Genomic DNA, 22,839 nt, shown 5'->3' on the forward strand with positions numbered 1-22,839 from the left:
CAGCTTAACTCCCACCAAGTGAGGATTCTAGTAGAATTCCTCCAAGGTATCAATTTATATAGTAGAATTAACTCAAGCCAAAATAATACTCAAAATAATAAAATAGCCACAGAAAAACAATGAACGAGAGGAGTTTGAGTAAATTCTCTCAATTTAATATTCACTCTCAAAGAATACAGAAATGATGGATGATTTACAACTGAGAAGGAGACTCTCTATTTATAGTTGAGCTCTCCCAAATCCAATGGTCTAGCTAAATTTACATCGACGGACAAGATGAAGCCTATCCCTACAATTAATGGATTTACAAGATTGCATAATCAAATTAAATCTAATCTTCTTAGATATGATTCCCCTCAATCTTCTAAGACTAATTTTCTTATTTACCAAGGTAGCCTAACTTTCCATATTTGTTTTATTGGGCCACCCAAACTTCAAATAGACCGGTTTCTCCATCAGTTCTTTGAATTGGGTTAGTTCTCGTGGGTTAAATGATTACCATCTAATCAATAGACCTCCATGGAATGAATTTTGTGTGATGGTTATGGGCTTTGAACTACGGCTCGTGACACAAGTTTGTGGTTTTGTTCAATCAGAGAGCCAGTTGGTTTGACTCCCAATAATCCTACCTTAGAAATAATATAAAGTGTATACTTACATTAACACAAGAACACACCTTGAGCACTACGAGCAACCTCAATACCCAAAAAATATTTCAGTACTCTGGGATCCTTCATATTAAAACAATTACTAAGATAGACCTTAAAAAGCTTCAATACAGCAAAATCATTACCAGAAATTATCAAATTATCGACATACATAAGCACATTAATTTGCATAGCACCCTTAGTATATGTAAAAAGGTAATAATCAAAGTAAATTTGTAGGAAGCCATACCCCTTTAGATCCATAACGAGCTTAACAAACCAACGAGGTGTCTGTTTCAAATCGTACAAAGATTTTCGAAGCCTACACATCGTACCCGAATTTGAAGTGTTAAACCTAGGTGGAAGTTTCATATATACCTCATCATCAAGATCACCATTGAGAAAGGCATTGTGAACATCCATTTGATGAAGCTCCCAATTCTTTGATGCAGCAATGGGTAAAAAGGTTCAAACAATCACCATTTTTTGCACTGGAGAAAAAGTCTCATTATAATCGATTCCTTCAATCTGATGATTGCCGAAGACAACTAAATGAGCCTTCAATCTCTTAATGGTACCATCAGATTTGTATTTTATCTTGTACACCCATTTGCTACCTAGAGCTTTCTTTCCAGGAGGAAGAGACTCTATAGTCCATGTGCCATTAGCCGCTAAAGCCCGAATCTATTTTTCATAGCACTATGCCACCCTACATCTTTCACAGCCTCCTTAAAAGGCTGTGGCTCTAACCCTGCAGTTATTGCTGCAAGAAAATTTTTATGTTTCACGGTAAATTTGTCACAGTTAACTTAATGTGCTATAGGAAAAGACGTACCTGAGGAAGGAGAGGAAGCCAATGATACGGGAGATGAACTTTTCTTAATCACTATATGTGTAAAAAAATCCTTCAATTTGGATGAGGGGATAATTGTTCTCATACCTCGACCCATAAAGGAATCAAGAGAATCATTTGAACCAGAAGTTGAGCCTTGCGAACCATTACTTGGCTGGGCAGCCACTTCTATCGGCACATACTCTATTGAGATAAGAGAAGAGGGCCGAGGCTCGCCACAAACCTATACCATTCCCTATGGCGCCCCACCTTAATCCATAAAGCAACAATCATCCAAAAAAAATTCGTATCCAAGTTATGTCTAGGTTTGACATTAGCAGTGTCAATATCCAAGTATGAAAAAATATCTTCATAAAATCGAACATCCCTAGATGTGAAAAAACCTTTCTCTCCAAATCATATAACATCCAACATTTTTTCCCAAAAGGATAACTTCAACTCGCAAAATTGTCACTTTTTGCTCGTTGAGTATGAGCAAAACACAAACAACCAAAAATACGCAAGCCATTATACGAGGGTGGAGAGCCAAACACAATGTCATAGAGAGTCTTATTATGAAGTACACTAGAGGGATTTTTATTAATCAGATGTACTGCAACTAAAACACACTCCCCCCAAAACATAATCAACAAGTTCCCGTGAAAACTCAAAGTGAGAGTAACATTTAAAATATGTTGACGTTTTCTTTCCACTCGTCCATTTTCTTGAGGAGTGCCAACACAAAAGGTTTGGAATAATATGCCATAAGCTAAAAAATAATCCTTCATGCAATTAAACTCAGTAGCATTATCACTCCATACTATATTTATTTTCTTGGAAAATTGGCGCTTAATCATGGTAATAAAGGACATAAAAAATTGAAAAACCTCTGTAACCAATAAATATACCCATACAACACATGAAAAATCATCAACTAATGTAAAAAAAAAATCTTGCTCCATAGGAAGTCGAAGGATTATAAGGTCCCCATAAATCACAATGTATTAATTAAAAAATCTGTATGCTTTATTATTACTTAAAGGACATGCTTTATTTAAATGTTCCCTGCACTTGCTAACAAAAGGAAGTGATTTAATTACCTTTTTGGAAGGATGTCCTAAACGCTTATGCCATAGCTCCACCTAAGATGAACCCACAATCGAAGCCACTTTAACACTTGATATATACCGAAAGTAATAAAGTCCATTTCGTGTGTCACCCATTCTAATCCAGTTCCTCGAATGTCGGTTCCGTATAGCACACATGTTAGATGAAAATTGGACAAGACAATTCATATCATCATCAAGCTGCGAAATCGAAATCAAATTGCAATGTAATTTTGGAACATAAAGAACATTATTAAGAGAATTTTTGTCTGTTAGTTTCACAGTCATTTTCTTAATTGCTATAATACTTAGTCCATCTGGTAAACCGACAGGGGAAGCTTTCACGTCATGAATGTCAATCAAAAAAGAAATATTTCCTGTTACGTGATTAGAAGCACCAATGTCAATTATCCAATAAGTATTATCAAACTCACCATTCAAGGGATTTATTTGAGTTTGAGGATTACCAAATGCTGTTACCAAGGCTTGCCACTTTGCAACATTAAAACCAGGTAGCGCCGCAATTGTCGTTGGGGTAGGAGATGCACTTGTCGGACCATCAACCTTTGTTGCAGTAGTAGCAGTCGCACGAAACCCCCCTCAACCTCGACGAATAGCAGGCGAAGGGTAAGAGGCAAGTGTCTTTCCACGAGCACAACTTGCGCCCTTAACTTCCGATTTGATGGTGGCGGTGGTGGTGTGGTCATCTTAATTTGGTTTGTGGTACTACTCCTATTCGCCCTCTACTTCCTATAATATAGAAAACCATTCCTAAATTAAGTTATCTCATAATATTCATATCTTTCCGTAATAAATATGGAAGCAGTGTAAGTTGAATGTCTAATTCACAAAACTTATCAAAATTAATCTTTAAGCTTACTTTTCTCCAATTGCTTTCACCTAATCCATGAAAAATAAAATATAAGTCAAAATAAAATAATTAAGGAATTAAATAACACAATTCAAAGGAAAATATAACAAATAAATTGGAAATTATGCACTTATCATATTGACATTAAATTGATATGGTTAGATCGATTAGATCTATGTTTGATCGGTTAGTTCAATTAATGTTAGAAGTTTTCACTTAAAACAATGTTACTCACATAAGGACCAAACCTTTCAAAACGATCATTTAAGGGCCAAACTTTTACAAAAGTGCTTAAATAAGAGCTTTCCACTCACTTGAATCTTAGTTTGTAATAGAAATTAGGTGAGTACTGATGTATTTAGAATAGAACACATTACAATTGAGTCAAATATTACTTGAAAGAAAATGAAATGAAAAATTAAAGCATAATTTGAAACCTAATATATAGCATTTGAAAAGTTATTATTCGAGCACTTTCGAAAATGTTTGATCCTTATTTGGCCATTTTGAAGGGTTTAGCTTTTATGTAATCATTTTGAAAATTCTGAACCTTACGTAAAAAATCTATAAAAAAAGTGAGCCCAACTTGAGCATTTAACCAATGATCGAATCGGCCAATCAGATCGGTTGGATCGGAAACCGTTCGGGGTATCGATTCAAAAAATGATTTTGAACTGATTAGATTGAGAACCGATACAAACCAGTTAAAAAAATCAATTGAACCGAATTTTAGTATATTTTTATTAGTTTTAAAATTTTGAATTCAGACTAATAAGTGGATGAGTTAACTAATTTTAAAAACATTAGGTTAGAGATGGAAAGAATTGGTGGCATCTCTAAATTGGTATTGGAGTTTTGTGACGGGTACCAACAATCTGTTTTCACCATGCACTTTTGTAGATTACGGTAGTTAACGATGATTCTCTAAACCCACTTATCCATAACTTTAATGCAATGGAATTATATTAAATTCCGAGAAAGTAGAAGAAAGAGAAAGTAGGTCACATGATTTCTTGCACATGGGGTTTCCCCACTTTCATGCTTTCCTCTCTCACTTGAAAATATACTATCTGCTTCAATACGCAATAGAAACAACAACATTATGCTTCAATTATCAGAATACTTGTAAAATACTGGATCTACTAGCTTTGCCCCTTGAAATGTGTGCTCCCAATCTTCCTCCCCCTTTTCCATTAATCCACCACAATTGGGATTTTGGTGACATGCCAATTTTATGGACGTATCCATCATAAATGGTTCAAATACCGTCCAAGTTTTTATGTTAAGAGTATCTCATATGTTACATCAATTTCGTCTATTTTTAGGGGGATTGGCAGAGATAAACCCCCATCAAATAAAAACAATTTTCATATTAATTTTAAAATTATAAATAAATAAATGGTTAAATTATACTTTTGACACTCAAAATGATAAAATGATGTAATTGTATTCTCTCAAAAAATACAAAATTTAATTATGTTGTCTCCCCTCAAAAATAATTTCTGGCTTTATTCTTGTCTATTTGTATTGTTAAAAACCAATTATTTACGTCAGCATGAGGTATACATGACACACCAGGTATCATTGTTTTGTCATTCCATCAACTACACCCGTTTTTAACAGTACAAATAGATAGAATTTTTAGTAAAAATGACCAATTTACTAACGTACATGAATTGATTTACTATTTTCTTAAATTGAGTGGTAATAAAATACCTCCAATTTTTTATTTGTATGGTTTTGGGTATTATCATATATATTATATTTATATAGTAACTGTTAATTGTGATGATAAGAGAAGTAAAATTCGAATATTAATCCTCTTCATTTCCTATGGCATATTCCATGCAATTTCTTGAATGTTGATTGTACTGCAATCAGGTATGATACCCAAGCAACAACAATAATTTGGAGAGAATCTAATATTTATTTCATGGCCCATGTTACTTGCCAGAGCTGGAAGCACATGTATCTTAATACATTTTATTCTTTTCCTTATATTATATTATGATTCTATAATATTCAGATTTGAAAGTAAATGTGGTATATAAATATTTATCTTTTATTAAAAAATTCATATATTTATAGAATTTGGTTCGTACCAATATGCATCGAATTCAAATATAAACATTAATATTATAAAAAAATCCGAATAACATAGTAAAGATACAACTTAGTAAATATATATCAAAATTCATTGAAAGCATGGGAAGAAAATGTATTATTCAGAGACAAACAACCCCTACATGATGGATGGTGAGACAAATATATGGTCAATTCTATAAAACCAATATATATATATATATATATATATAACCAAAACAAGAATGTGAAAATCGACACAAAAACTGGCAATTAAACCAAAGCTGAAGTACATAATTAAGAACAATGTGGCACTGGTTCTTAATTCAATGGAAATTTGATTGATTGGTCAGCCCAAGGCCAGAAACCTTGCTGTTCATAACCATCTTGGTTAAACATATGGCAAGCCAAGCTCTGATCTTGTTGAACCACTTGGTCAAGTTTTAGGCAATGGAGGCTTGGTTTCGATGAACCATGAAGAAGTTGAGTCATTGTTGCTGCAGGCCTTATGGCTAAGTTCATATCATAATTGTTTTCGCTTCCATTGCTGCACCATGAACCCTCGTTTTCGTTCTTGATCCTGGTTTCATTTGAATCTTTGGTTTTCAAAGACAATAGCTGCATCAAAGCAATTTACCCTTGAATTCTATATGAATTTATACCCAAATTTCCTCATCTTCAAAACCCTAAATATGGATTACTGTGTTAACTTTTAATTTTACCTGTCCAGTAAGTTTCTTGTTTTGAGCTTGAAGGGCATCATTGTCAGCTTTGGCTGTTTGATATAGTTTCTTCAAGGCGTCATAATCTTTTTCCAATTGCTTGTTTTTCCATCTAGCCCTCCTGTTTTGAAACCAGATCGCTATTTGCCTTGGTTTTAACCCTAAGTCCTTAGCCAACTGCAATTTTCTTCCAGGTTCAAGCTTGTTTCCCAGCTCAAAACTCTTCTCCAAAGCCTTCACTTGGTCCATGTTCAGCCTCTTCTTCTTCTCCCCACCATGTGATCCATCATCATCAGAGAATTCATCATCATCTCCATGGCCATGCACTTCCTGATGAGACTTTCCAACACCTGAGAAAGAGAAGACACATTGGTTTAATTTGTTCATCATGAACGTACACACATGGATTAATATAAACGAAAAAGATGGATGGAGAAACATACCACCATGGAAGAGTTGAGGAGGGCATGGAAGGAGGGAATAAGGGGAAGGGAAATGATTTTGATCTTCATGGAGGGTTTGAAACATGAAAGCATGAGGAGGGAAAGCCATGTCAAAAGCTTATTCATGCACTTGGGTTCTGAGAGGGTTAACAAGAGGTAGAGGGAGAGACAGAGGGTGGGGTAAGGATTATATTGGACTGACACTCTCATGGTGGACAGGTTATAAGAAGAAGACATGGGAAGGGCGGTGATGGGGTTCAGACTGACTGAAAGACAGCGATTTTTAGGGTGAAAAAATTGAGAGACAGGTAGAGTTAAAACATCACAAGTTTTGGATTGGAATGCCATGGCAATATATATATAAATATATAATATAGTAATATTTTATTTTGGATTTGTATAACTTATTTTAAAACTTTAAAAATGAGATAATAATGAATCCTATGGATTGTAAAATGAATTTGAAATTCAAATTCTTTATTATTTTTATATATTCAAATATGTTAAATATTCAAGTTTAGTGCTATGTTTTTGGAAAAATTAAAATTTAACTATTGGATTTTTATAATAGATAAAATATTAAATTTAATTTTTTTATTAATGTTGAATTTGTTTTGTTTGCAACTATTTGTGGAAAAATTGATATTAATTTTTTTGGTGTGCGAATTTAGTATGCTCTTCTTGCTTATTTCATTAAATAAGAGTTCAATTTTGTAATTAAATTGAGAGCCATACATTTTTTTCAAAACCATAAGTGTTTCTTAAACCAAATATAGGGTTTAAGGAAGTCGACAGTTGACAAATTTTTAATCCGAAGCCTAATAATTTTTCATGAATTTAGGTTTTTGGATAAAATGGATTTTATAATGTTTGAGATGAGTTCGTGTGGTTTCATGAAAATGTCATGGGCCTGGACTTTAGCTTAGCAAACCGTGCGACATTAAATAGCGAGTTCACTTCAAATTGACCTAAGTTTACTTAAACCCTCGCATTTGAGAATCTCAAAGAGAATTCTCTATCACATTGATGCTAAAAAGCACTAAGCGAAGCAAGCAAAAAGAGAAAAAAATGCTCAAGAAGGCAAAAAAGAGCTTTTAGAGTAAATGCTCTCAAATTGATTACTAACTAGATAATGAATACAAGATTGAATGATTGACTACAAAACGAGGTATGGAAGGTCTCTATTTATAGTTGAGCTCCCCTACATCCAACAATACAAATCAAATTACATCAACAATTTACATTCCAAGTTATCTACAAGATAGAGTCTTAAGGAATTTAAACTGTCAATGATCTTGCCCTTAGGATTATAAAGTTACCTTGGTAAATACAAGTTACTAGAGTGTTTACAAGTTCTTTAGACTTCAAGTATTAGGCTAATCCTGGTAAGCCAAGTGACCTCAAATCATTTATAAGAGCAACTGGGGTCATTCGTGCACGCTTTAGTCATGGGATTTTGTGCATGGCCTATGACATTCTCCTTTACTTGTTCTAATGAGGCCTTCATTGTGTTCTCAAAATGAAATTGTCTATCTTATCTTAGAATTATCACAAGCCTTGATTGGTTCCCAACTAGCCTCACTGTCAGGAAGTCCCTTCCATCGGACAAAATACTCATGCCTTGGTTTATAATTTTTCCATTGAATAGTTCAATTTGCCATGATGCACTCAACATCTCGATCATAATAGAACTTTACTCCTACTGACACTCGTTGTGATTTGCCTCGATCTGGATCTTCATAAAAAGGCTTAAGCATACTAACATGGAACATAGGGGGAACCTTGAGTTTTATTGGCAACTCAAGTTTGTAGGAAACCTTGCCTACTCACTTTAGAACTTTGAAAGGACCCTCATATCATCGCACAAGCCCCTTGTGCAAGTTAGGTTTGCGCAAAATCAAGTGCAATTTGGCAAGGCTAAGTCACTAACCTGAGACTGAACATCCCCGTGTTTCTAATTAGTCCATTTCTTGGTGCACTTGCTTGCCTTATGTAGACAAGTCTTGGCTAAGTCATTTCATTCTTGACAAGCCTAATCAAATTGGTAAGTTTTTGGATTGGGTCCTATGTAATTGATAGCAACAATTTTAGGTGTAAGTGGCTGCTGCTCGACCACTATCTCAAACAGACTCTAAATTGTTGCTTCACTTTACTGCAAGTTATAAGAAAATTGGGTCACATCCAACAACTCTGGCCAGCCATGTTTTGTGGCATTCATATAGTGCCGAAGATATATTGTAATGCTCCAAAATTTTGGTATGGTGAATAATACTATTCCAAGAGAGTACATAGTGAAAATTTGAGAAAATTTTAAAAGATATATTTAGTGAATATTCTTATTGGGTTAATTCAAAATTGGTAGTGAGTATGAGCGAGAACTTGAAATAATGGAAAAAATGACTAAATTGAAAATTTTGGAAAAGTGTAGAGACTAAAGTAAAGTTTGACGAAACAGAGAAAAATGAGATAATAATGATTATTTGGTATGGGAATGATGAGGAGTATGTCCTAGGGTTAAGGAGTTTCCAATTGGGCTAAATTAAATGAAAGTAAAAAGTACATGACTAAATTGTTATTTTTTCCAATTTATTGAAAAATATCATAAATGCGAAACTTTGCATGAACCATTAATAACTGAGGATGATAAGTTTGGACTATGAAAAATTGAAGTACTAAGTGCTGAGAATGAAATTAGAGAAAAGTAATAAGTGATAAGGGGATAAAATGCAATTTTTTTCCGAAAAAGGGCATTTTGATAATTTCTCATGAAAAATATATTGGAATATTAAATAGTGAGATATTGCATTATTAGAATCAATTTGAGCCATTGGATTGAAATTATGTGAATAGATTAAATGTGGACCACACATATTAAGTGATTTAAACTTTTTTACTTTTACCCAAATTTCTAATTAGTGAATAAAAGAAGTAAACATGAGATTTTTATCACCCCAAAACTATTCCAAAAATGAATTTTTCGACACCGAAAATGTTGCTATAACTTTAGGGATATAATTGGAGTTTCACTTGTATAACCCTTTTACTTACAATCACTAAACGTCACTATATGTTCAATTGTATGTTGACATTTGTAACCTATATCAATGGAACGAACTGTCAATATACTTATATCGACGCACATGACAGTCGGTATAGGTATTAGCAAATCAACTTTTGTAGACCATACTTATACCGATAATTACTACTTTATCAACACTCAAACTGTCAACATAGGCTTTTAGACCTATTTCAACAATCTCATTTTGTGCTGGTAAATGTGTATATCAATGTCATATGCACCAATGGTTACTTCACTATTGGCATAACTCTTTTGGCCATCAATATAGAGTTTTCAAACCTATACTGATATAACCTTTTGTTTTTAGTTGAATGGTAGTGTTATCCCAAGCTTCATAAATAGATAAATTTTGAAACAATTTGTAATCTCTTAAGCAAAGAAAGGTGCACAACCTTCTATGTCAAATTTCATCTTTCTTTGAAAGATTATCCTACAACAGTAGAAAAAAGAGAGCATCTAAGAAAGGTTTTATATGCATTTTCAAGTGGAAACCTGATGTATGCAATGCTTTATCCATATATCTATTTTGCAGTTGAGATGATGAGTAGATAATTGATGAATCTTGGCCCTAGACACTAGAAAACTGTGGATCATATACTTAAGTATCTAAAAAAATGAGGACTTATATGTTAGAATATTCTTGAAGGGACCTAACATCTCTTGAGTAAATGAGTTTAGACTTCTAGACCTATAAGGATTTGAAGTTTGCATTGAATTGAAATTGAATAATTATGATTAGAATTTTCAATCTATTTTTGTCTCTTAAAACTCCATTCTTTTCTTAATCCATTATTACTAAATACAAGTTGAATAATCATTTATAAAAATAATTTACACATTTCATAGTTTGGTGATGGTGTGGAATGGGAGTAGCAACAAACTCAAAAAGAGTCAATTTCATCACTAAACTGTAAAATCTTATGCTACGTTTGGTTGGAGTATTATTTTTTTACACATGTGTCAGCATATGAGTTAGCAATAAATTAATTCAATCGGTAATATTTGATCATTCATATGACTTATTTTTAGCAAAGAGAAGAAAAAATTTTCGTTTATTTTGAAGAGGTCTTATTTTTTACTTAAGTTTTTACTTATCTTTCTAATTTCAAGTTTTTTTATGTCTAACCATTGCAATACATAAATAATAAATAAACTTTTTCTTCATATTATTATACTAGTAACCAAATGAGACACTAATATTAAATTCATTCCCCACATAAAAAATTGGGGTAACCTTCAAATTCAAACATAGGAACATCCAAATTCTAGACAAAATGTTTGACATGTCATATTCAGACATATTAAAGTTATTGCATGAAATTGTGCATCAAATTAAATGGGCAAACACTCAAAACATCCCCTATATTATGCATGCTAGACTGGTATAAAACAAATTATTATTTTTATGCAAAGGGAACATTACTCTTCATCATCTATGTATTCGTATGGCTACCAAAATCAGCAGTGGCTTAAGCAGCACGGCTCAAGTGCCCCTTTGGCGAAGTAGCTGCTATTGACTACAGCCTTGGCAGCTGCTACAGCAGTTCTCCCCGTGAAAGTCGCTGCCATTAAGGCTGCTCATCGTTCCAACCCGAAAAAACTAAGACGATGATCCCGACCCTGTTGATAGTTTATGAACAGAGCAACGAACTTGATGTCATCATTAAAGAACTTAATTCATACTGTTCAGCTGGTATCGTTTCGAGTCCTCCATTTTGAACCATCCCAAGGATATGCATTGTTTATGTACGAACCCCACCCTGATATGCATACAGACTGATCAACAATTGTAGCCCCCTGATATATCAAGTTTAAGATATATTATCTTAAAAAATGATCGAAAGAATGGAGGAAGTCACGTTTACATTTTCTTAAGAATGATTACATGAATCGACTTCATTAAGGCCTATAATGTACCATACTTCATTAATTGATGAATTTTTGAAAATGAGCGAGTGAGAATATTTGAAAATTGTATGGGAGGTGGATAGGTAGATATAAAAAAAAAAGTATATTTATCTTTTGTTATGATTAACAATTTGTTCATATTAGAATATGACGACTAAACTAGCAAAATACCGAATACTTTCTTATTTTATTCAGGTAGTTGTCATTTTTAAAAATAGTTTGTACGTATATCTCTTTTTTTTCTAAATATTTATTTTTAATATTTTATTATATTTTATAGAATTGAAAGTATAACAAATATTATTTATATTAAAATATGTCAAGTAATAATGGAATTCCAGTAATTTCTCATTTAAATTCCATATTTGAAATATTTAAACAAACTTACCCTCCAAATTATTTAACACAATTGAAAACAAAACATTAGGTTTTATTTTTTATATATATATTTTGCATTTTGTTATGAATATCTTATCATTAAATAGTTGTCCGTCAAGATTAAGATAAAATTTGATGTATTTTAAGCACTCTAATATTTGATTAGAATTAGAATTAGAATTTCATTTCATCTACACTTCTTATCAACACCACTGTTCTTCCCATTTTTTCTTGAACCTGTTCCTCCTCAAAATCCCTTTAATTCACTACAGGAATTTAAGGTTTTAGCGGCATTTTTAATGGCGTTTGGTCGGAAAACGCCGCAAATATTATACATTAGTGGTGATAATGGAAAAACGCCACAATAGGTAAAGCAAACGCCGCAAAAGATCAAGCATTAGCAGAATTTATGAGAAAAATGCCGCAAAGTATCATTTTATTTTAAACGAAACAGCGTCGTTTTGCTCTGCTCAGTTTTATCCCAATTCATATCCCCAAAATCTCTTATTTTTTCCCTAAACATTTTCCCCAAATCCCTAAATTTATTCCCCAAATCAAAATCCCCAAATCTTTCCCCGACCATCTGCTGCACCGCCGTTGAACTCTTCTGCCGCAACCAATCGGTAAATTTTTTCCGTTATACATGTTTGGAGACTTCATGAATTCTGGGCTTTCTATAACGTGTTTAATTTTCAGAAAGTTACGATGGAGACAATTTGTTACTTGTAGGTCTAAGCTTAGCTTTGTGCTTGAAATTTTAATGCTTTATATGTCACTTAGCTGGATGATTTTTGCCTGCATGATGTAGTAAGCCATAAATATTCCTCCTTTTCTTTTGCAGATCTTGTTCTAGAAGACAAAATCTTTGTATATGATTTGATGAATCAACGGATCGGATGGACCAACTATGACTGTAAGTGTCAAAATGAACTTTCGTATTATACATTAGAATAGATATATCCAATAATCTCCAGTTCACACTCTTTGCTTCCATTACGTATTTTCTGACCGATCTGCAGTAATCCGACGAACCACGACTCTCTTACTTCGGCTAGCTTATCGCCGGCTGCTCAATGTGCAAAACAATTGGTAGGTTATTTTCACGGCTGTCTTTTTTTTTTTGTTCTCATCAGCCATGTAAAATTACAGGTTTCAGGGACTGTAGTGTAAATTACATTCATACATTCTTTTTTACAGTAAATTTAATTTATACTAGCCATCTTGCATTTGTTACTTTAAGCCCTCCTTTTTTTCTTTTAATTTTGTGTCAATTTGTTTTACTTCTAAGTAATTAATAGAGGATAAGCCTTTTGTGAAATTTTATACAGTTAAACTATGCTATATAAAATCTAATGTTCATTTAATAGTTAAATAAAGAAATTTAGTAACAAAATTCCAATAAATATTACAAACATAACTTCTCTTAAATTCATTGATTTTCTACTTTCAATTGTTATATATTTTAATTAGTATATAATTTTTTAATTTCTTAATATAATACTTTTGACTTAAACAACCATAGATTGTTATCTTGCCAATGGATGTGTTATCCCAACTTTATGGCTTAAACACATGATTTGTCTTATATCATTTCCTTACAATCAAAATATTAACCCAACTTTATGGAAAAACTAATTTCCTCTCCTTTTTAAGTTTGTGCTGTTGTTTGCAATTTTGGATTATTTATTTGTAAATTTTGATTAATTTAATTATATGTTTTAGGTGAAATTCCTTCCGTTATTGAAAATTTGACTTCTCTCCAAACATTTTCTCTTAGCAATAACAAATTAACAGTATAATTTCATCTTTCTTATCTTTTTTTTTCTATTAAATTTATGCATTCCGTAATTAAAATAAAAGTTATCTCAAGTTTACGTTGAAAGATAACTGTAGTAGTTTCCTTTTAATAGATCAAAATCTTAGAGTCTTTCTTATGCATCTAGCAACCCATAGCCATAGCAAGCAGAGTCACCTTGCTCATGAACACTTTTAAGCGCAATACTTGCATGCAATTTTAATGTTTCACAATTATAAAACACTGTAAACATGGATAAAAGATATTTAATTCAAATGAAGCAATTTACCTAAATATATTCATACATAGAGGCAAAATAATGTTGAAGTTGACGAAGACCTTAAAAAGTAATCTTATGTTTTTCTTCTATGCAATATTCTATTGCCAAGGCAACAATAATTGTGATGTTTTCGCTCCTTTATTGGCTAATGAAAAGGAAGTTCCAATGTTTAACAATACTCTGTTCATCCATAACTATTGCTTGTTCTTGACTTGAATTAATCAAAGTAATGATTTTGTTTGTGTTAGACGATTTTGAGATTTTGGGTGATATATTGATGGTGACCATTGTGTGCTAAAATCATTTTCTCTTGTTGACTAAGGCTAGTATAGTTGAGTTTTTACATCAGCAAGTTCTTGATATAGAGCACGGTTTTGCACGGCAGTTATTGAGCTCCAAATTATCTATTTCTTTCTCTTTTTGGTCAGACCAAATTAAGCAGGCCAAAGTTTGTAAAGGTTAGCAGTGAATTTCACCCTTATATTTAAAACTGCTGCTTTCTTTTCGCTTGATATTTGATGCTTGGAAATATTGCAATATGCTAAATAACCCACATTTTATTTGGTAAATACTTTGAGAATGGAGTTGAATTTCAATAGGCCATTTAGTTGTAAATGAAGTTGAGAATGGAGCATGCTATTGTCTTTCTCTGGATATGCTACTTGCAAACTGTTAAAGCCTTCATCGTCCTATATTTAAAGCCTTCATTCTCATATGCTGTAATTTGCAAATTGTTTGCCTGAATGTTTAATCTGTATGCTCGTGGAGTATGTATGTGATCTCTTTTGCTCCTTAGGTATTAAATCGGTTTTGGTTTCATAATGTTCCATGGTGATGATTATTAGGAAAGTTTGGTTGAATATTCATTCCTTTTTTGCAATCAATTTGAAAGGGTTTTTTTGTTTCTATTTCAGTCTATAAATTTTCAAGTTTATTATCAGTATATATTTTGTGACATTCAAATTAATTCTTACATTTTAATGATTAATTTAACTCAATAATTAGGGTTTAGCATTAGTTACACTAAAACTTAATTGTAATTGAATAAGTAATTTCACTTTTTTTTATCATCAACCTTTGATATTTTATTCAAACTGTTTTTGAATTTTATTTCTTTATTCAATTTTGTAGGCCCAATAAGGGTAGAGTTTATAATTATTTTATTTCTTTATCCAATTTTGTAAATGGTAGCTGCAGTCAAAACACTTGTTGTGACATTAAACTCAAGCAACAGTCAAATATTAATACGTTTTTCAAATTTAATTTTATTTTACTCTAAATTATTAAATGATCTTTCGTCGTTGTCTAATAAATGCGAAGAACATTATATAACACACAAATATAACAAAAAGAATGAATGCATTAAAATTCCTAATGCTTGTCCATATGTATAGAAACGAATCCTTAATTGGTTTAACAAAAGGAAAATGATAAAGCATATCCTGTATTCCTTTTCTAATTGATGCATACACACTGTTGTTTTTTTTTTTAAGTAACATTGAAGTAATTATTTAGTTTTAAAGTTATAATTTTATAGAAAATTTAATTTAAATAATATTTTTATTTAAAATTCAAATTTCAAAAATAAAACATAATATAATGTTTATCATAGAAATAAATATTATTTGATTAAAATAAATTTTTAAAAGAAAATAATATTTATCTTAATTTTAAAATTATTTTAATATTTTTCATAAATACTATCATAAAAATAAATTGATCGATTTTAATGTGTAGTATAAAGTTAAAAAGTTCATGGAAATTTAATTTAAAACTAACTCAAAAGAGATGAAAAATTAACAAATATTAACTTTATTAACATATAATTATTAATTTGTTAATTTTTTCTTTTTAAGTATAGTAAACATAAAGGTGATAAAAACAAAAATTTAAAAATTAAAAGAGTATAATTAAAGGGTTAAAATTTAAAGTTAAAATTTAAAGATGATAATCATAACTTACATAAACATTTAAAGAATAAAAAAACTTTGGATCATAACTTACATAACTTACATAAATATATATCATATCATAACTTACACAAAACTTTGGATCAAAATATATAAAAATCACGAAATTAGGGCAACACTATTGTTTTTCCCTACTCTTAATTATACTTATGAATAAACAACTTACCGAATTAGTTTACACCCATTATATACTTGATACTTTATATGTATTATCTATTTTAGTACAATGGCATGATTTAAATCAATTTAGAACACTTAAGTAACCGTAATTTATTGTCAACTTTAGACTTCAAGAACTACGAAATGGATAAGAGTTGGATGAATTTGTCAAGGGTAAGCAATGACTATCGAAATGGAGTACAAACTTTTCTAAATTTTTCATTTCAAAATGCAAGCCAAGAGAATATGATTCTTTCCCCGTGTGACAACATCAATTGGCATATTCGTGAAGCTATCTACGAACATCTAATTGTTGATGTCTTTATTCGGGGGTATAAAAAATGGATTTTCCATGGAGAGTGTACACCTCCTAGAACCTCTTCAACGATTAATCCGGCTTATCCTCAAAATGCTTACCATCAGTCTGTTAGAGAAGATGACATGGAAGGTATGTTGCGGGATGCATTTAATATGCGCAGTCATGGTTTGCAATCTTTTCCATCTGAAATTATTGTATCAGATGATTGTGATATTGGTGGAAATGTTTTTACCAAAACGAGAAGAACTGTACCTGATGAAGAGCCAAATGGAGAAGCGGCGAAGTTCTACAAGTTACTTAATGAAATGAATGAAGAACTTTATGACAGATCAAAATTTTCAAAACTGTCCTTTTGTATCCGTCTTTTTCACTTAAAATGTTTGGGAGGGTGGACTAGAAACTCTTTGACACTGCTGTTAGAGTTTTTGAGAGATATGTTTCCGTTTGCAAAAATCCCTCATGCATGCAAAGATATGAAAAAAACTGATAAAAGATTTAGGCCTTGGGTACGACAAAATTCATAGTTGCCCAAATGAATGCATGTTGTATTGGGGTGATCGGAAAAACCAACAGTCTTATCATGTTTGCAGTAAATCTTGTTGGATGACTAGGAATACAGAAGATATGAATGAGGATGAAGGTGAGGCACAGTCAAGAAAGAATCCAATAAAGATTTTGCGATATTTTCCACTAATACCAAGGCTTTAAAGGCTTTTCATGTCGTCCAAGATAGTCGAGTCTATGAGGTGGAATCATGATCAACGAATCGATGATGGATTATTAAGCCATCCTGCGGATTCTTTAGCTTGGAAATCATTTGATAGTAAATTTCCAAGCTTTGCAAGTGATCCTCTGAATGTGAGGCTTCGGCTAGCATCTGATGGGTTTAATCCTTTTAAAATAATGAGTACTTTGTATAGTACTTGGCCTGTAATGCTTGTTCCTTACAATTTCCCTTCATGGATTTGCATGAAAGAATATTCTTTTATCTTATCTATGATTATCCCTAGAGAGAAAGGTTCCGGGAATGACATGGACATTTATATGCAACCACTTATTGAAGAGTTGAAACAATTATGGGCGGTTGTTAAAACATATGATGCCTTGAGAAAGGAGAACTTTTATTTACGTGCTGCTTTGTTGTGACTATTAATGATTTCCCAGGTTATGCCAATTTATCTGGTTGGAGTACCAAAGGACATTATGCTTGTTCTTGTTGTGTGGTGCAAACATGTTCGAAGTGGTTATATAATGGGAAGAAGTTCTCTTATATGGGGTATCGTCGATGGTTAGATGGAAATCATATATTTAGATTTCAGAGGACTCTATTTGATGGTAGTGAAGAGTTCAGAGAAGCTCCTAAGTAGACCATTAGATCTGAAATCTTGTTCATATTAAAATATATCAATTTTAATTACGGGAAGATGAATCAACCACTCAACACACAAACAAAGAGAAGACCGAGGGAGGCATATGTTGGCGATGTTGACTAGCAGATTGATGATGAATCTGATGAAGAGGATGATCCTAATAAGGCAGACTTGTGGAAAAAAAAAGTATTTTTTTTGAGTTGCCTTACTGGGAGCATCACATTTTGGGACACAATCTTGATATTATACATATTAAAAATAATGTTTACGAGAACAACATCGGGACAATTCTGAATGTCGATAGAAAATTGAAAGACAATCTTTAGACTTGACTTGATCTAGTTGACATGGGATTTCGGCGTGATCTTCATCCCTAATTACTTTCAAATGGAAAATCTCGGTTGCTGCATTCTATTTTTGCAATGTCGAAGAAAGAAAAAGAAGTGCTCTGCATGATGTTGAAGGATATAAAGGTCCCAGATGCATATGCATCAAATATATCTCAATGTGTAAGTCTTAAAGATCGAAGACTATATTCCCTAAAATCACATGATTATCACATCTTGATGCAAGATTTACTGCCAGTTGCTTTACGGTGTTGTATGTCAAAAAAGGTGATGTCTTGTATAATTAAACTATCCAATATAATGAAAGCTATTTGTGGTGAAGTTTTGATTGTTGAAGAACTTGAGAAAGTATAAGGCCGAGCCACCTTGACTTTATGCAATTTGGAGAAGATCTTTCCACCTTCATTCTTCACTATGATGGTCCACTTGCTAATTCATCTCCCCCATGAAGCAAAACTTGGTGGGTCGATTTTCTATCGATGGATGTATCCTATAGAGAGTTGCTAATTTATTTGTAAAGTTTTCATTCATTCATAAATATACCTTTAGTTTTAACTTTTGATAATGTTATATATCGTGTTTAGGTTCCTATGCAAATTGAAGTCTTATTATCGTAATAAGCGTTATCTAGAAGGATCAATTGTTGAAGGTTACTTGGCAGAGGAGTGTATGACTTTCTGCTCTAGATATTTAGAAGATTTTGAAACAAGACTGAATAGACCAAGTAGAAATGTTGGGCTCACTGATCATAACTTAGCCGAAACTTATCTATTTCGAAGTTATGGAGAACCAATCAGTAAAGTTGAAATTGTACACTTAGATAATAGATCTTAGGTACAAGCACATGGATATGTTCTTTTTCACCACAATTCAATTGAACCATTATGCAAGTAAGTTTTAGAATTTGATAAATATTCATCTTTTTAATTTGTTTATCTTCTAACCTAGTAATCCACTTTTTAACGTAGTGAGTACAAACAAGTCTTAAGATCTCGTTCACGCTCCCAAAGATTACAACATCGAGAGATTCATAAGTTATTCGCAGAATCTTTTCATGAATGGTTAGGGCAAATGGTATGCAACTGAACCTTTCATTGACAAATAATAATGTTTTCTATAACATTTATTATTAATTAATTTACTTTCGATACAATAGGTTTTGAGTGGAAAGGACGTCAATGACGAAGTTAAATGGCTTTCTCTAGGTTCGAATAGAGTAGTAAAATGATATACTGCCTTCCTCATTAATGGATTCAGGTTTCATACAAAATCTCACGAAAGATTGATGAGGACTCAAAATTATGGAATAATTGTTAACTCTTCAATTACAAGTTATGCTAGTGCTAGGGACAGTAATCCTGTTGAGGGAAAAGTGGAGTATTACGAACTTCTTACTGACATTATTGAGTTGGATTACTATGGCAAACAGAAGTTTGTCTTATTTCGATGTAAATGGGCTGATGTTAATACTGCTCGCGGAATTAAAAAACGATCAATTTGGTTTTACAATGGTGAACTTCTCTCGATTAATTCACACTAGACAACAATTGATAGACGAGTCGTATATATTTTCTTCTCAAGTCAAACAAGTTTTTACCTCGAAAGATCCAACTGATGAGGGTTGGTACGTTGTACTCCATAACACCCCTAAATACATGTTTGACATGGCAATAGAAATAGAGATGACATCGACAAAAGATCAGAAACTTTTCCTTTTCCAGAACAAAACTTAAATGAAATTATCCCTAGTACTAGTACACAATTTCAATGGGTTTGCCAGGATGTGGATGAAGATGCTTATTAATCATGATGTAGTAAGATTTTACGATTTTTTAATTATATGTAATATTATAATTTAAATCTTGATCATGTAAAATATTTCAACTATTTATATGTACTATTATTGTTGTAATTAGTTACTAATATTTCAACTATTTTATGTGTATTGCAGATAAAATGCCTAGAAAAAGATTGTGAGATCTAAGTATTATTTAAAATCCTCCAAATTCGGAAGAAACAAATAGTGAACAACAGACTGTTATTGGATATTCAAATGTTTCGAATACAGCTGACGGACCTGCAGTAATTCAAAGTAATGTTAACTTTAATTTACATGCATGTTGACTTTTATCATTGATTTTTGTTTCAAATTCTTATATTATAATATACCATTTTTTAGTTGAAAGTGGTGGGAGACACAAAACTCGAGGACTGTAGCTAGAAACAGTCTTGGTCAACCTATTGGATCAGAAGCTCGACTTTTAGCAGGATACTTTGGCATTATAGCACGAAATGCCATTCTGTTGCCTATCAACTACGAGTCATGACATCATATGCTTGATAGTAACAAAAATCAAGCTCTCGATAATATTAAGGTAATAACGTGAATGTAATTTATAATACTTTGGTTTAAGTTTCATTTATATTTACTTTCTAAACTTGCGTTATTTGCAGGAGAGATTTACTTTAGAGGTCTCGAATAATTATGTGAAGAAGGCATTAGGAAAAAAATGGAGAGACCATAAAAGTGCTTTAAAGAAGGAATATTTTAAGAAAAATATAAACCTCAAAGAGAAATTGTGAAATGTCCCACCGGGAATGCTGAGGTACCAATGGGAAGATACAGCTAGATTTTGGAATTCTAAGAAATGAGAGGTATTACTTATTTCCAAACTCTTATAATTATTTTGGTTTATAGTATTTACTATATACATAATAATTTCATAATGTAGAATCCTGAGTGAGTTGGAACTATAAGTAGGCAAAAACAAAAATTCACGCACACAGCTAGGTCGAAAAGTTTTGCTTGTGTAGCTGATGACGAGGTATTTTGAATTTATTAATTGTGTCAAATATTAAATACTTTCTATTAAATAATATTTTTCCTACTATATTGTAGGAACTGTCGTTTGGTTAAAAAGTTGGATGCCTTCAACTTTTTGACATTGAACATAGAAAGAAAGATGGATCTCCTATGACTACTGAAGCTGAAAAAATTATGGTATATTTACTTAATAAAATTTGAATTATTTTAAATATTTATCATGTTTAATTATAAAGGTTTAATTCGTCATTTGTTATGCAAATAATGTTAAGTTCTGTTACATTTATTTTAATTATATATTTCGTTTCTAACTCTTTGATTGATTTATGAGGAGAAACTAAAGGATAAAAGGGCGGAGTATGAAGCGATCGCTTCAAGTGATAGTTCTGTTAATCTTGACGACATTGATAACCGAATTATTACTGAAGTTTTGGGTCCTAAAACGTATGGTCGGGTTCGATTTCAAGGATCTTTTGTTGACCTAATTCAATATTTTGGATCCAGCTCGTAGCAATACATGCCTTCGGGCAATCAGGCTCAAGCTGAAGTTTAGAGGTTAAGAGACTAGATGGCTTAGATGCAAGCGAACACAGTTGAACAAATTGCTCAACTTAAAGCGGAGGTAGTAGCGAGGGAAGCAGAAAATATGACGAACTCCAGCTACAGCTTCAGAATATAATGAAGATGTTTCAGCTGCCACAGAATCTGCCATCTTAGACGTTTGTTTTCTTATTGTGAGAATATTGTATAACTTTTGAATATAATATATTTTGTTATTTCATTTATTAATTTAGATCATATACATATTTCTTTCGTTGGATTTGAAGTATCATTTAGATTTGCAGTTTTTGGTTGGATTTGATGTTACAGAAAATTATGTTGCCAATTCGGGTTCTATATGAATGAAAATGGGTTGGTAAAAATCTGCTAAAGTTGGTGGCGTTTTCCCACAAACGCCGTCAAAGAACATGACTTTTAGCGGTGCTTCTGGGGAAAGCGCCATTAAAGGTCATGTTCTTTAGCGGTGTTTGTGGGAAAAGCGTCGCTAAAGGTCATGTTCTTTAATGGCTTTGTGGGGAAAGCGCATCTAAACATCATGTTCTATAGCGGCATTTGTGGGAAAGCGCCGCTAAAGGTCATGTTCTTTAGTTGTGTTTTTGGGAAAAGCGCCGCTAAAGGTCATGTTTTATAGTAACGTTTTTCCACATAAACCTTGCAAAATTTAGCAGCGTTTTTTGTGGCACTTATCAAAACGTCGCAAATTGTTTTAGTGGCGCTTATAAGCGCCGCTATAGGCCTAAAAAAAGCCACTAAAAACCTGTTTTGCTATAGTGAGTTTTGGTCTTAGTCATTCATCCATCTTAAACCCATTACTGCTAAAGAAGAAAAGAAAGCCAAAATTTCAACAAAAGTAGGATTCAAACCTTCACCATTTCATAGCTCCTGTTGCCTTCTTATCGCTCAACTACCTAAGAGTTCTTAAGAAAATACATTCAGAAATATATATAACCAGTTTTCCATATCTGGTAAGTTTTGTCATCAATTTTTTTAAGATTCCTTTTATTTTCTTTTATCAAATATATTATTTTATTGCTATTATTATTTTTATTTTATAAGAATTATTTTTATTTTTTATTTTTTTAGTGATAATTATTTCAAACATTGCAAAACTTAAGTTTGCAGCTTTTGATATAACTGGGAATCTAA

General features: G+C 32.2%; 1 protein-coding gene across 2 annotated transcripts; it reads right to left on the reverse strand.

Moving 5' to 3' along the window:
* Window positions 1-5,629: 5,629 nt before the first annotated feature.
* Window positions 5,630-6,961, reverse strand: LOC105768135 (homeobox-leucine zipper protein HAT7). 2 transcript variants are annotated; one of them, XM_012587892.2, is made up of 3 exons: window positions 6,704-6,942; window positions 6,261-6,610; window positions 5,630-6,156 (listed from the first exon to the last, which is right to left on the reverse strand). In XM_012587892.2, the coding sequence occupies exons 1-3, from the start codon at window positions 6,810-6,812 to the stop codon at window positions 5,860-5,862; spliced, it is 756 nt and encodes a 251-aa protein (XP_012443346.1). In that variant the 5' UTR covers window positions 6,813-6,942; the 3' UTR covers window positions 5,630-5,859. The 2 variants fall into 2 exon arrangements, with proteins under 2 accessions (XP_012443346.1, XP_052489200.1); XM_052633240.1 differs by having other exon boundaries at window positions 6,261-6,961.
* Window positions 6,962-22,839: the final 15,878 nt, after the last annotated feature.

The sequence above is a fragment of the Gossypium raimondii genome, chromosome 7, assembly GCF_025698545.1.
Source record: "Gossypium raimondii isolate GPD5lz chromosome 7, ASM2569854v1, whole genome shotgun sequence".
Taxonomy (NCBI): domain Eukaryota; kingdom Viridiplantae; phylum Streptophyta; class Magnoliopsida; order Malvales; family Malvaceae; genus Gossypium; species Gossypium raimondii.

Excerpts from the sequence above, each read along its gene's own strand:
- LOC105768135 (XM_052633240.1), bottom strand. The coding sequence starts at position 6,812 with ATGGCTTTCCCTCCTCATGCTTTCATGTTTCAAACCCTCCATGAAGAT. Across the intron at positions 6,157-6,260 it reads ACAAGAAACTTACTGGACAG|CTATTGTCTTTGAAAACCAA; the intron begins GTAAAATTAAAA and ends GCTTTGATGCAG.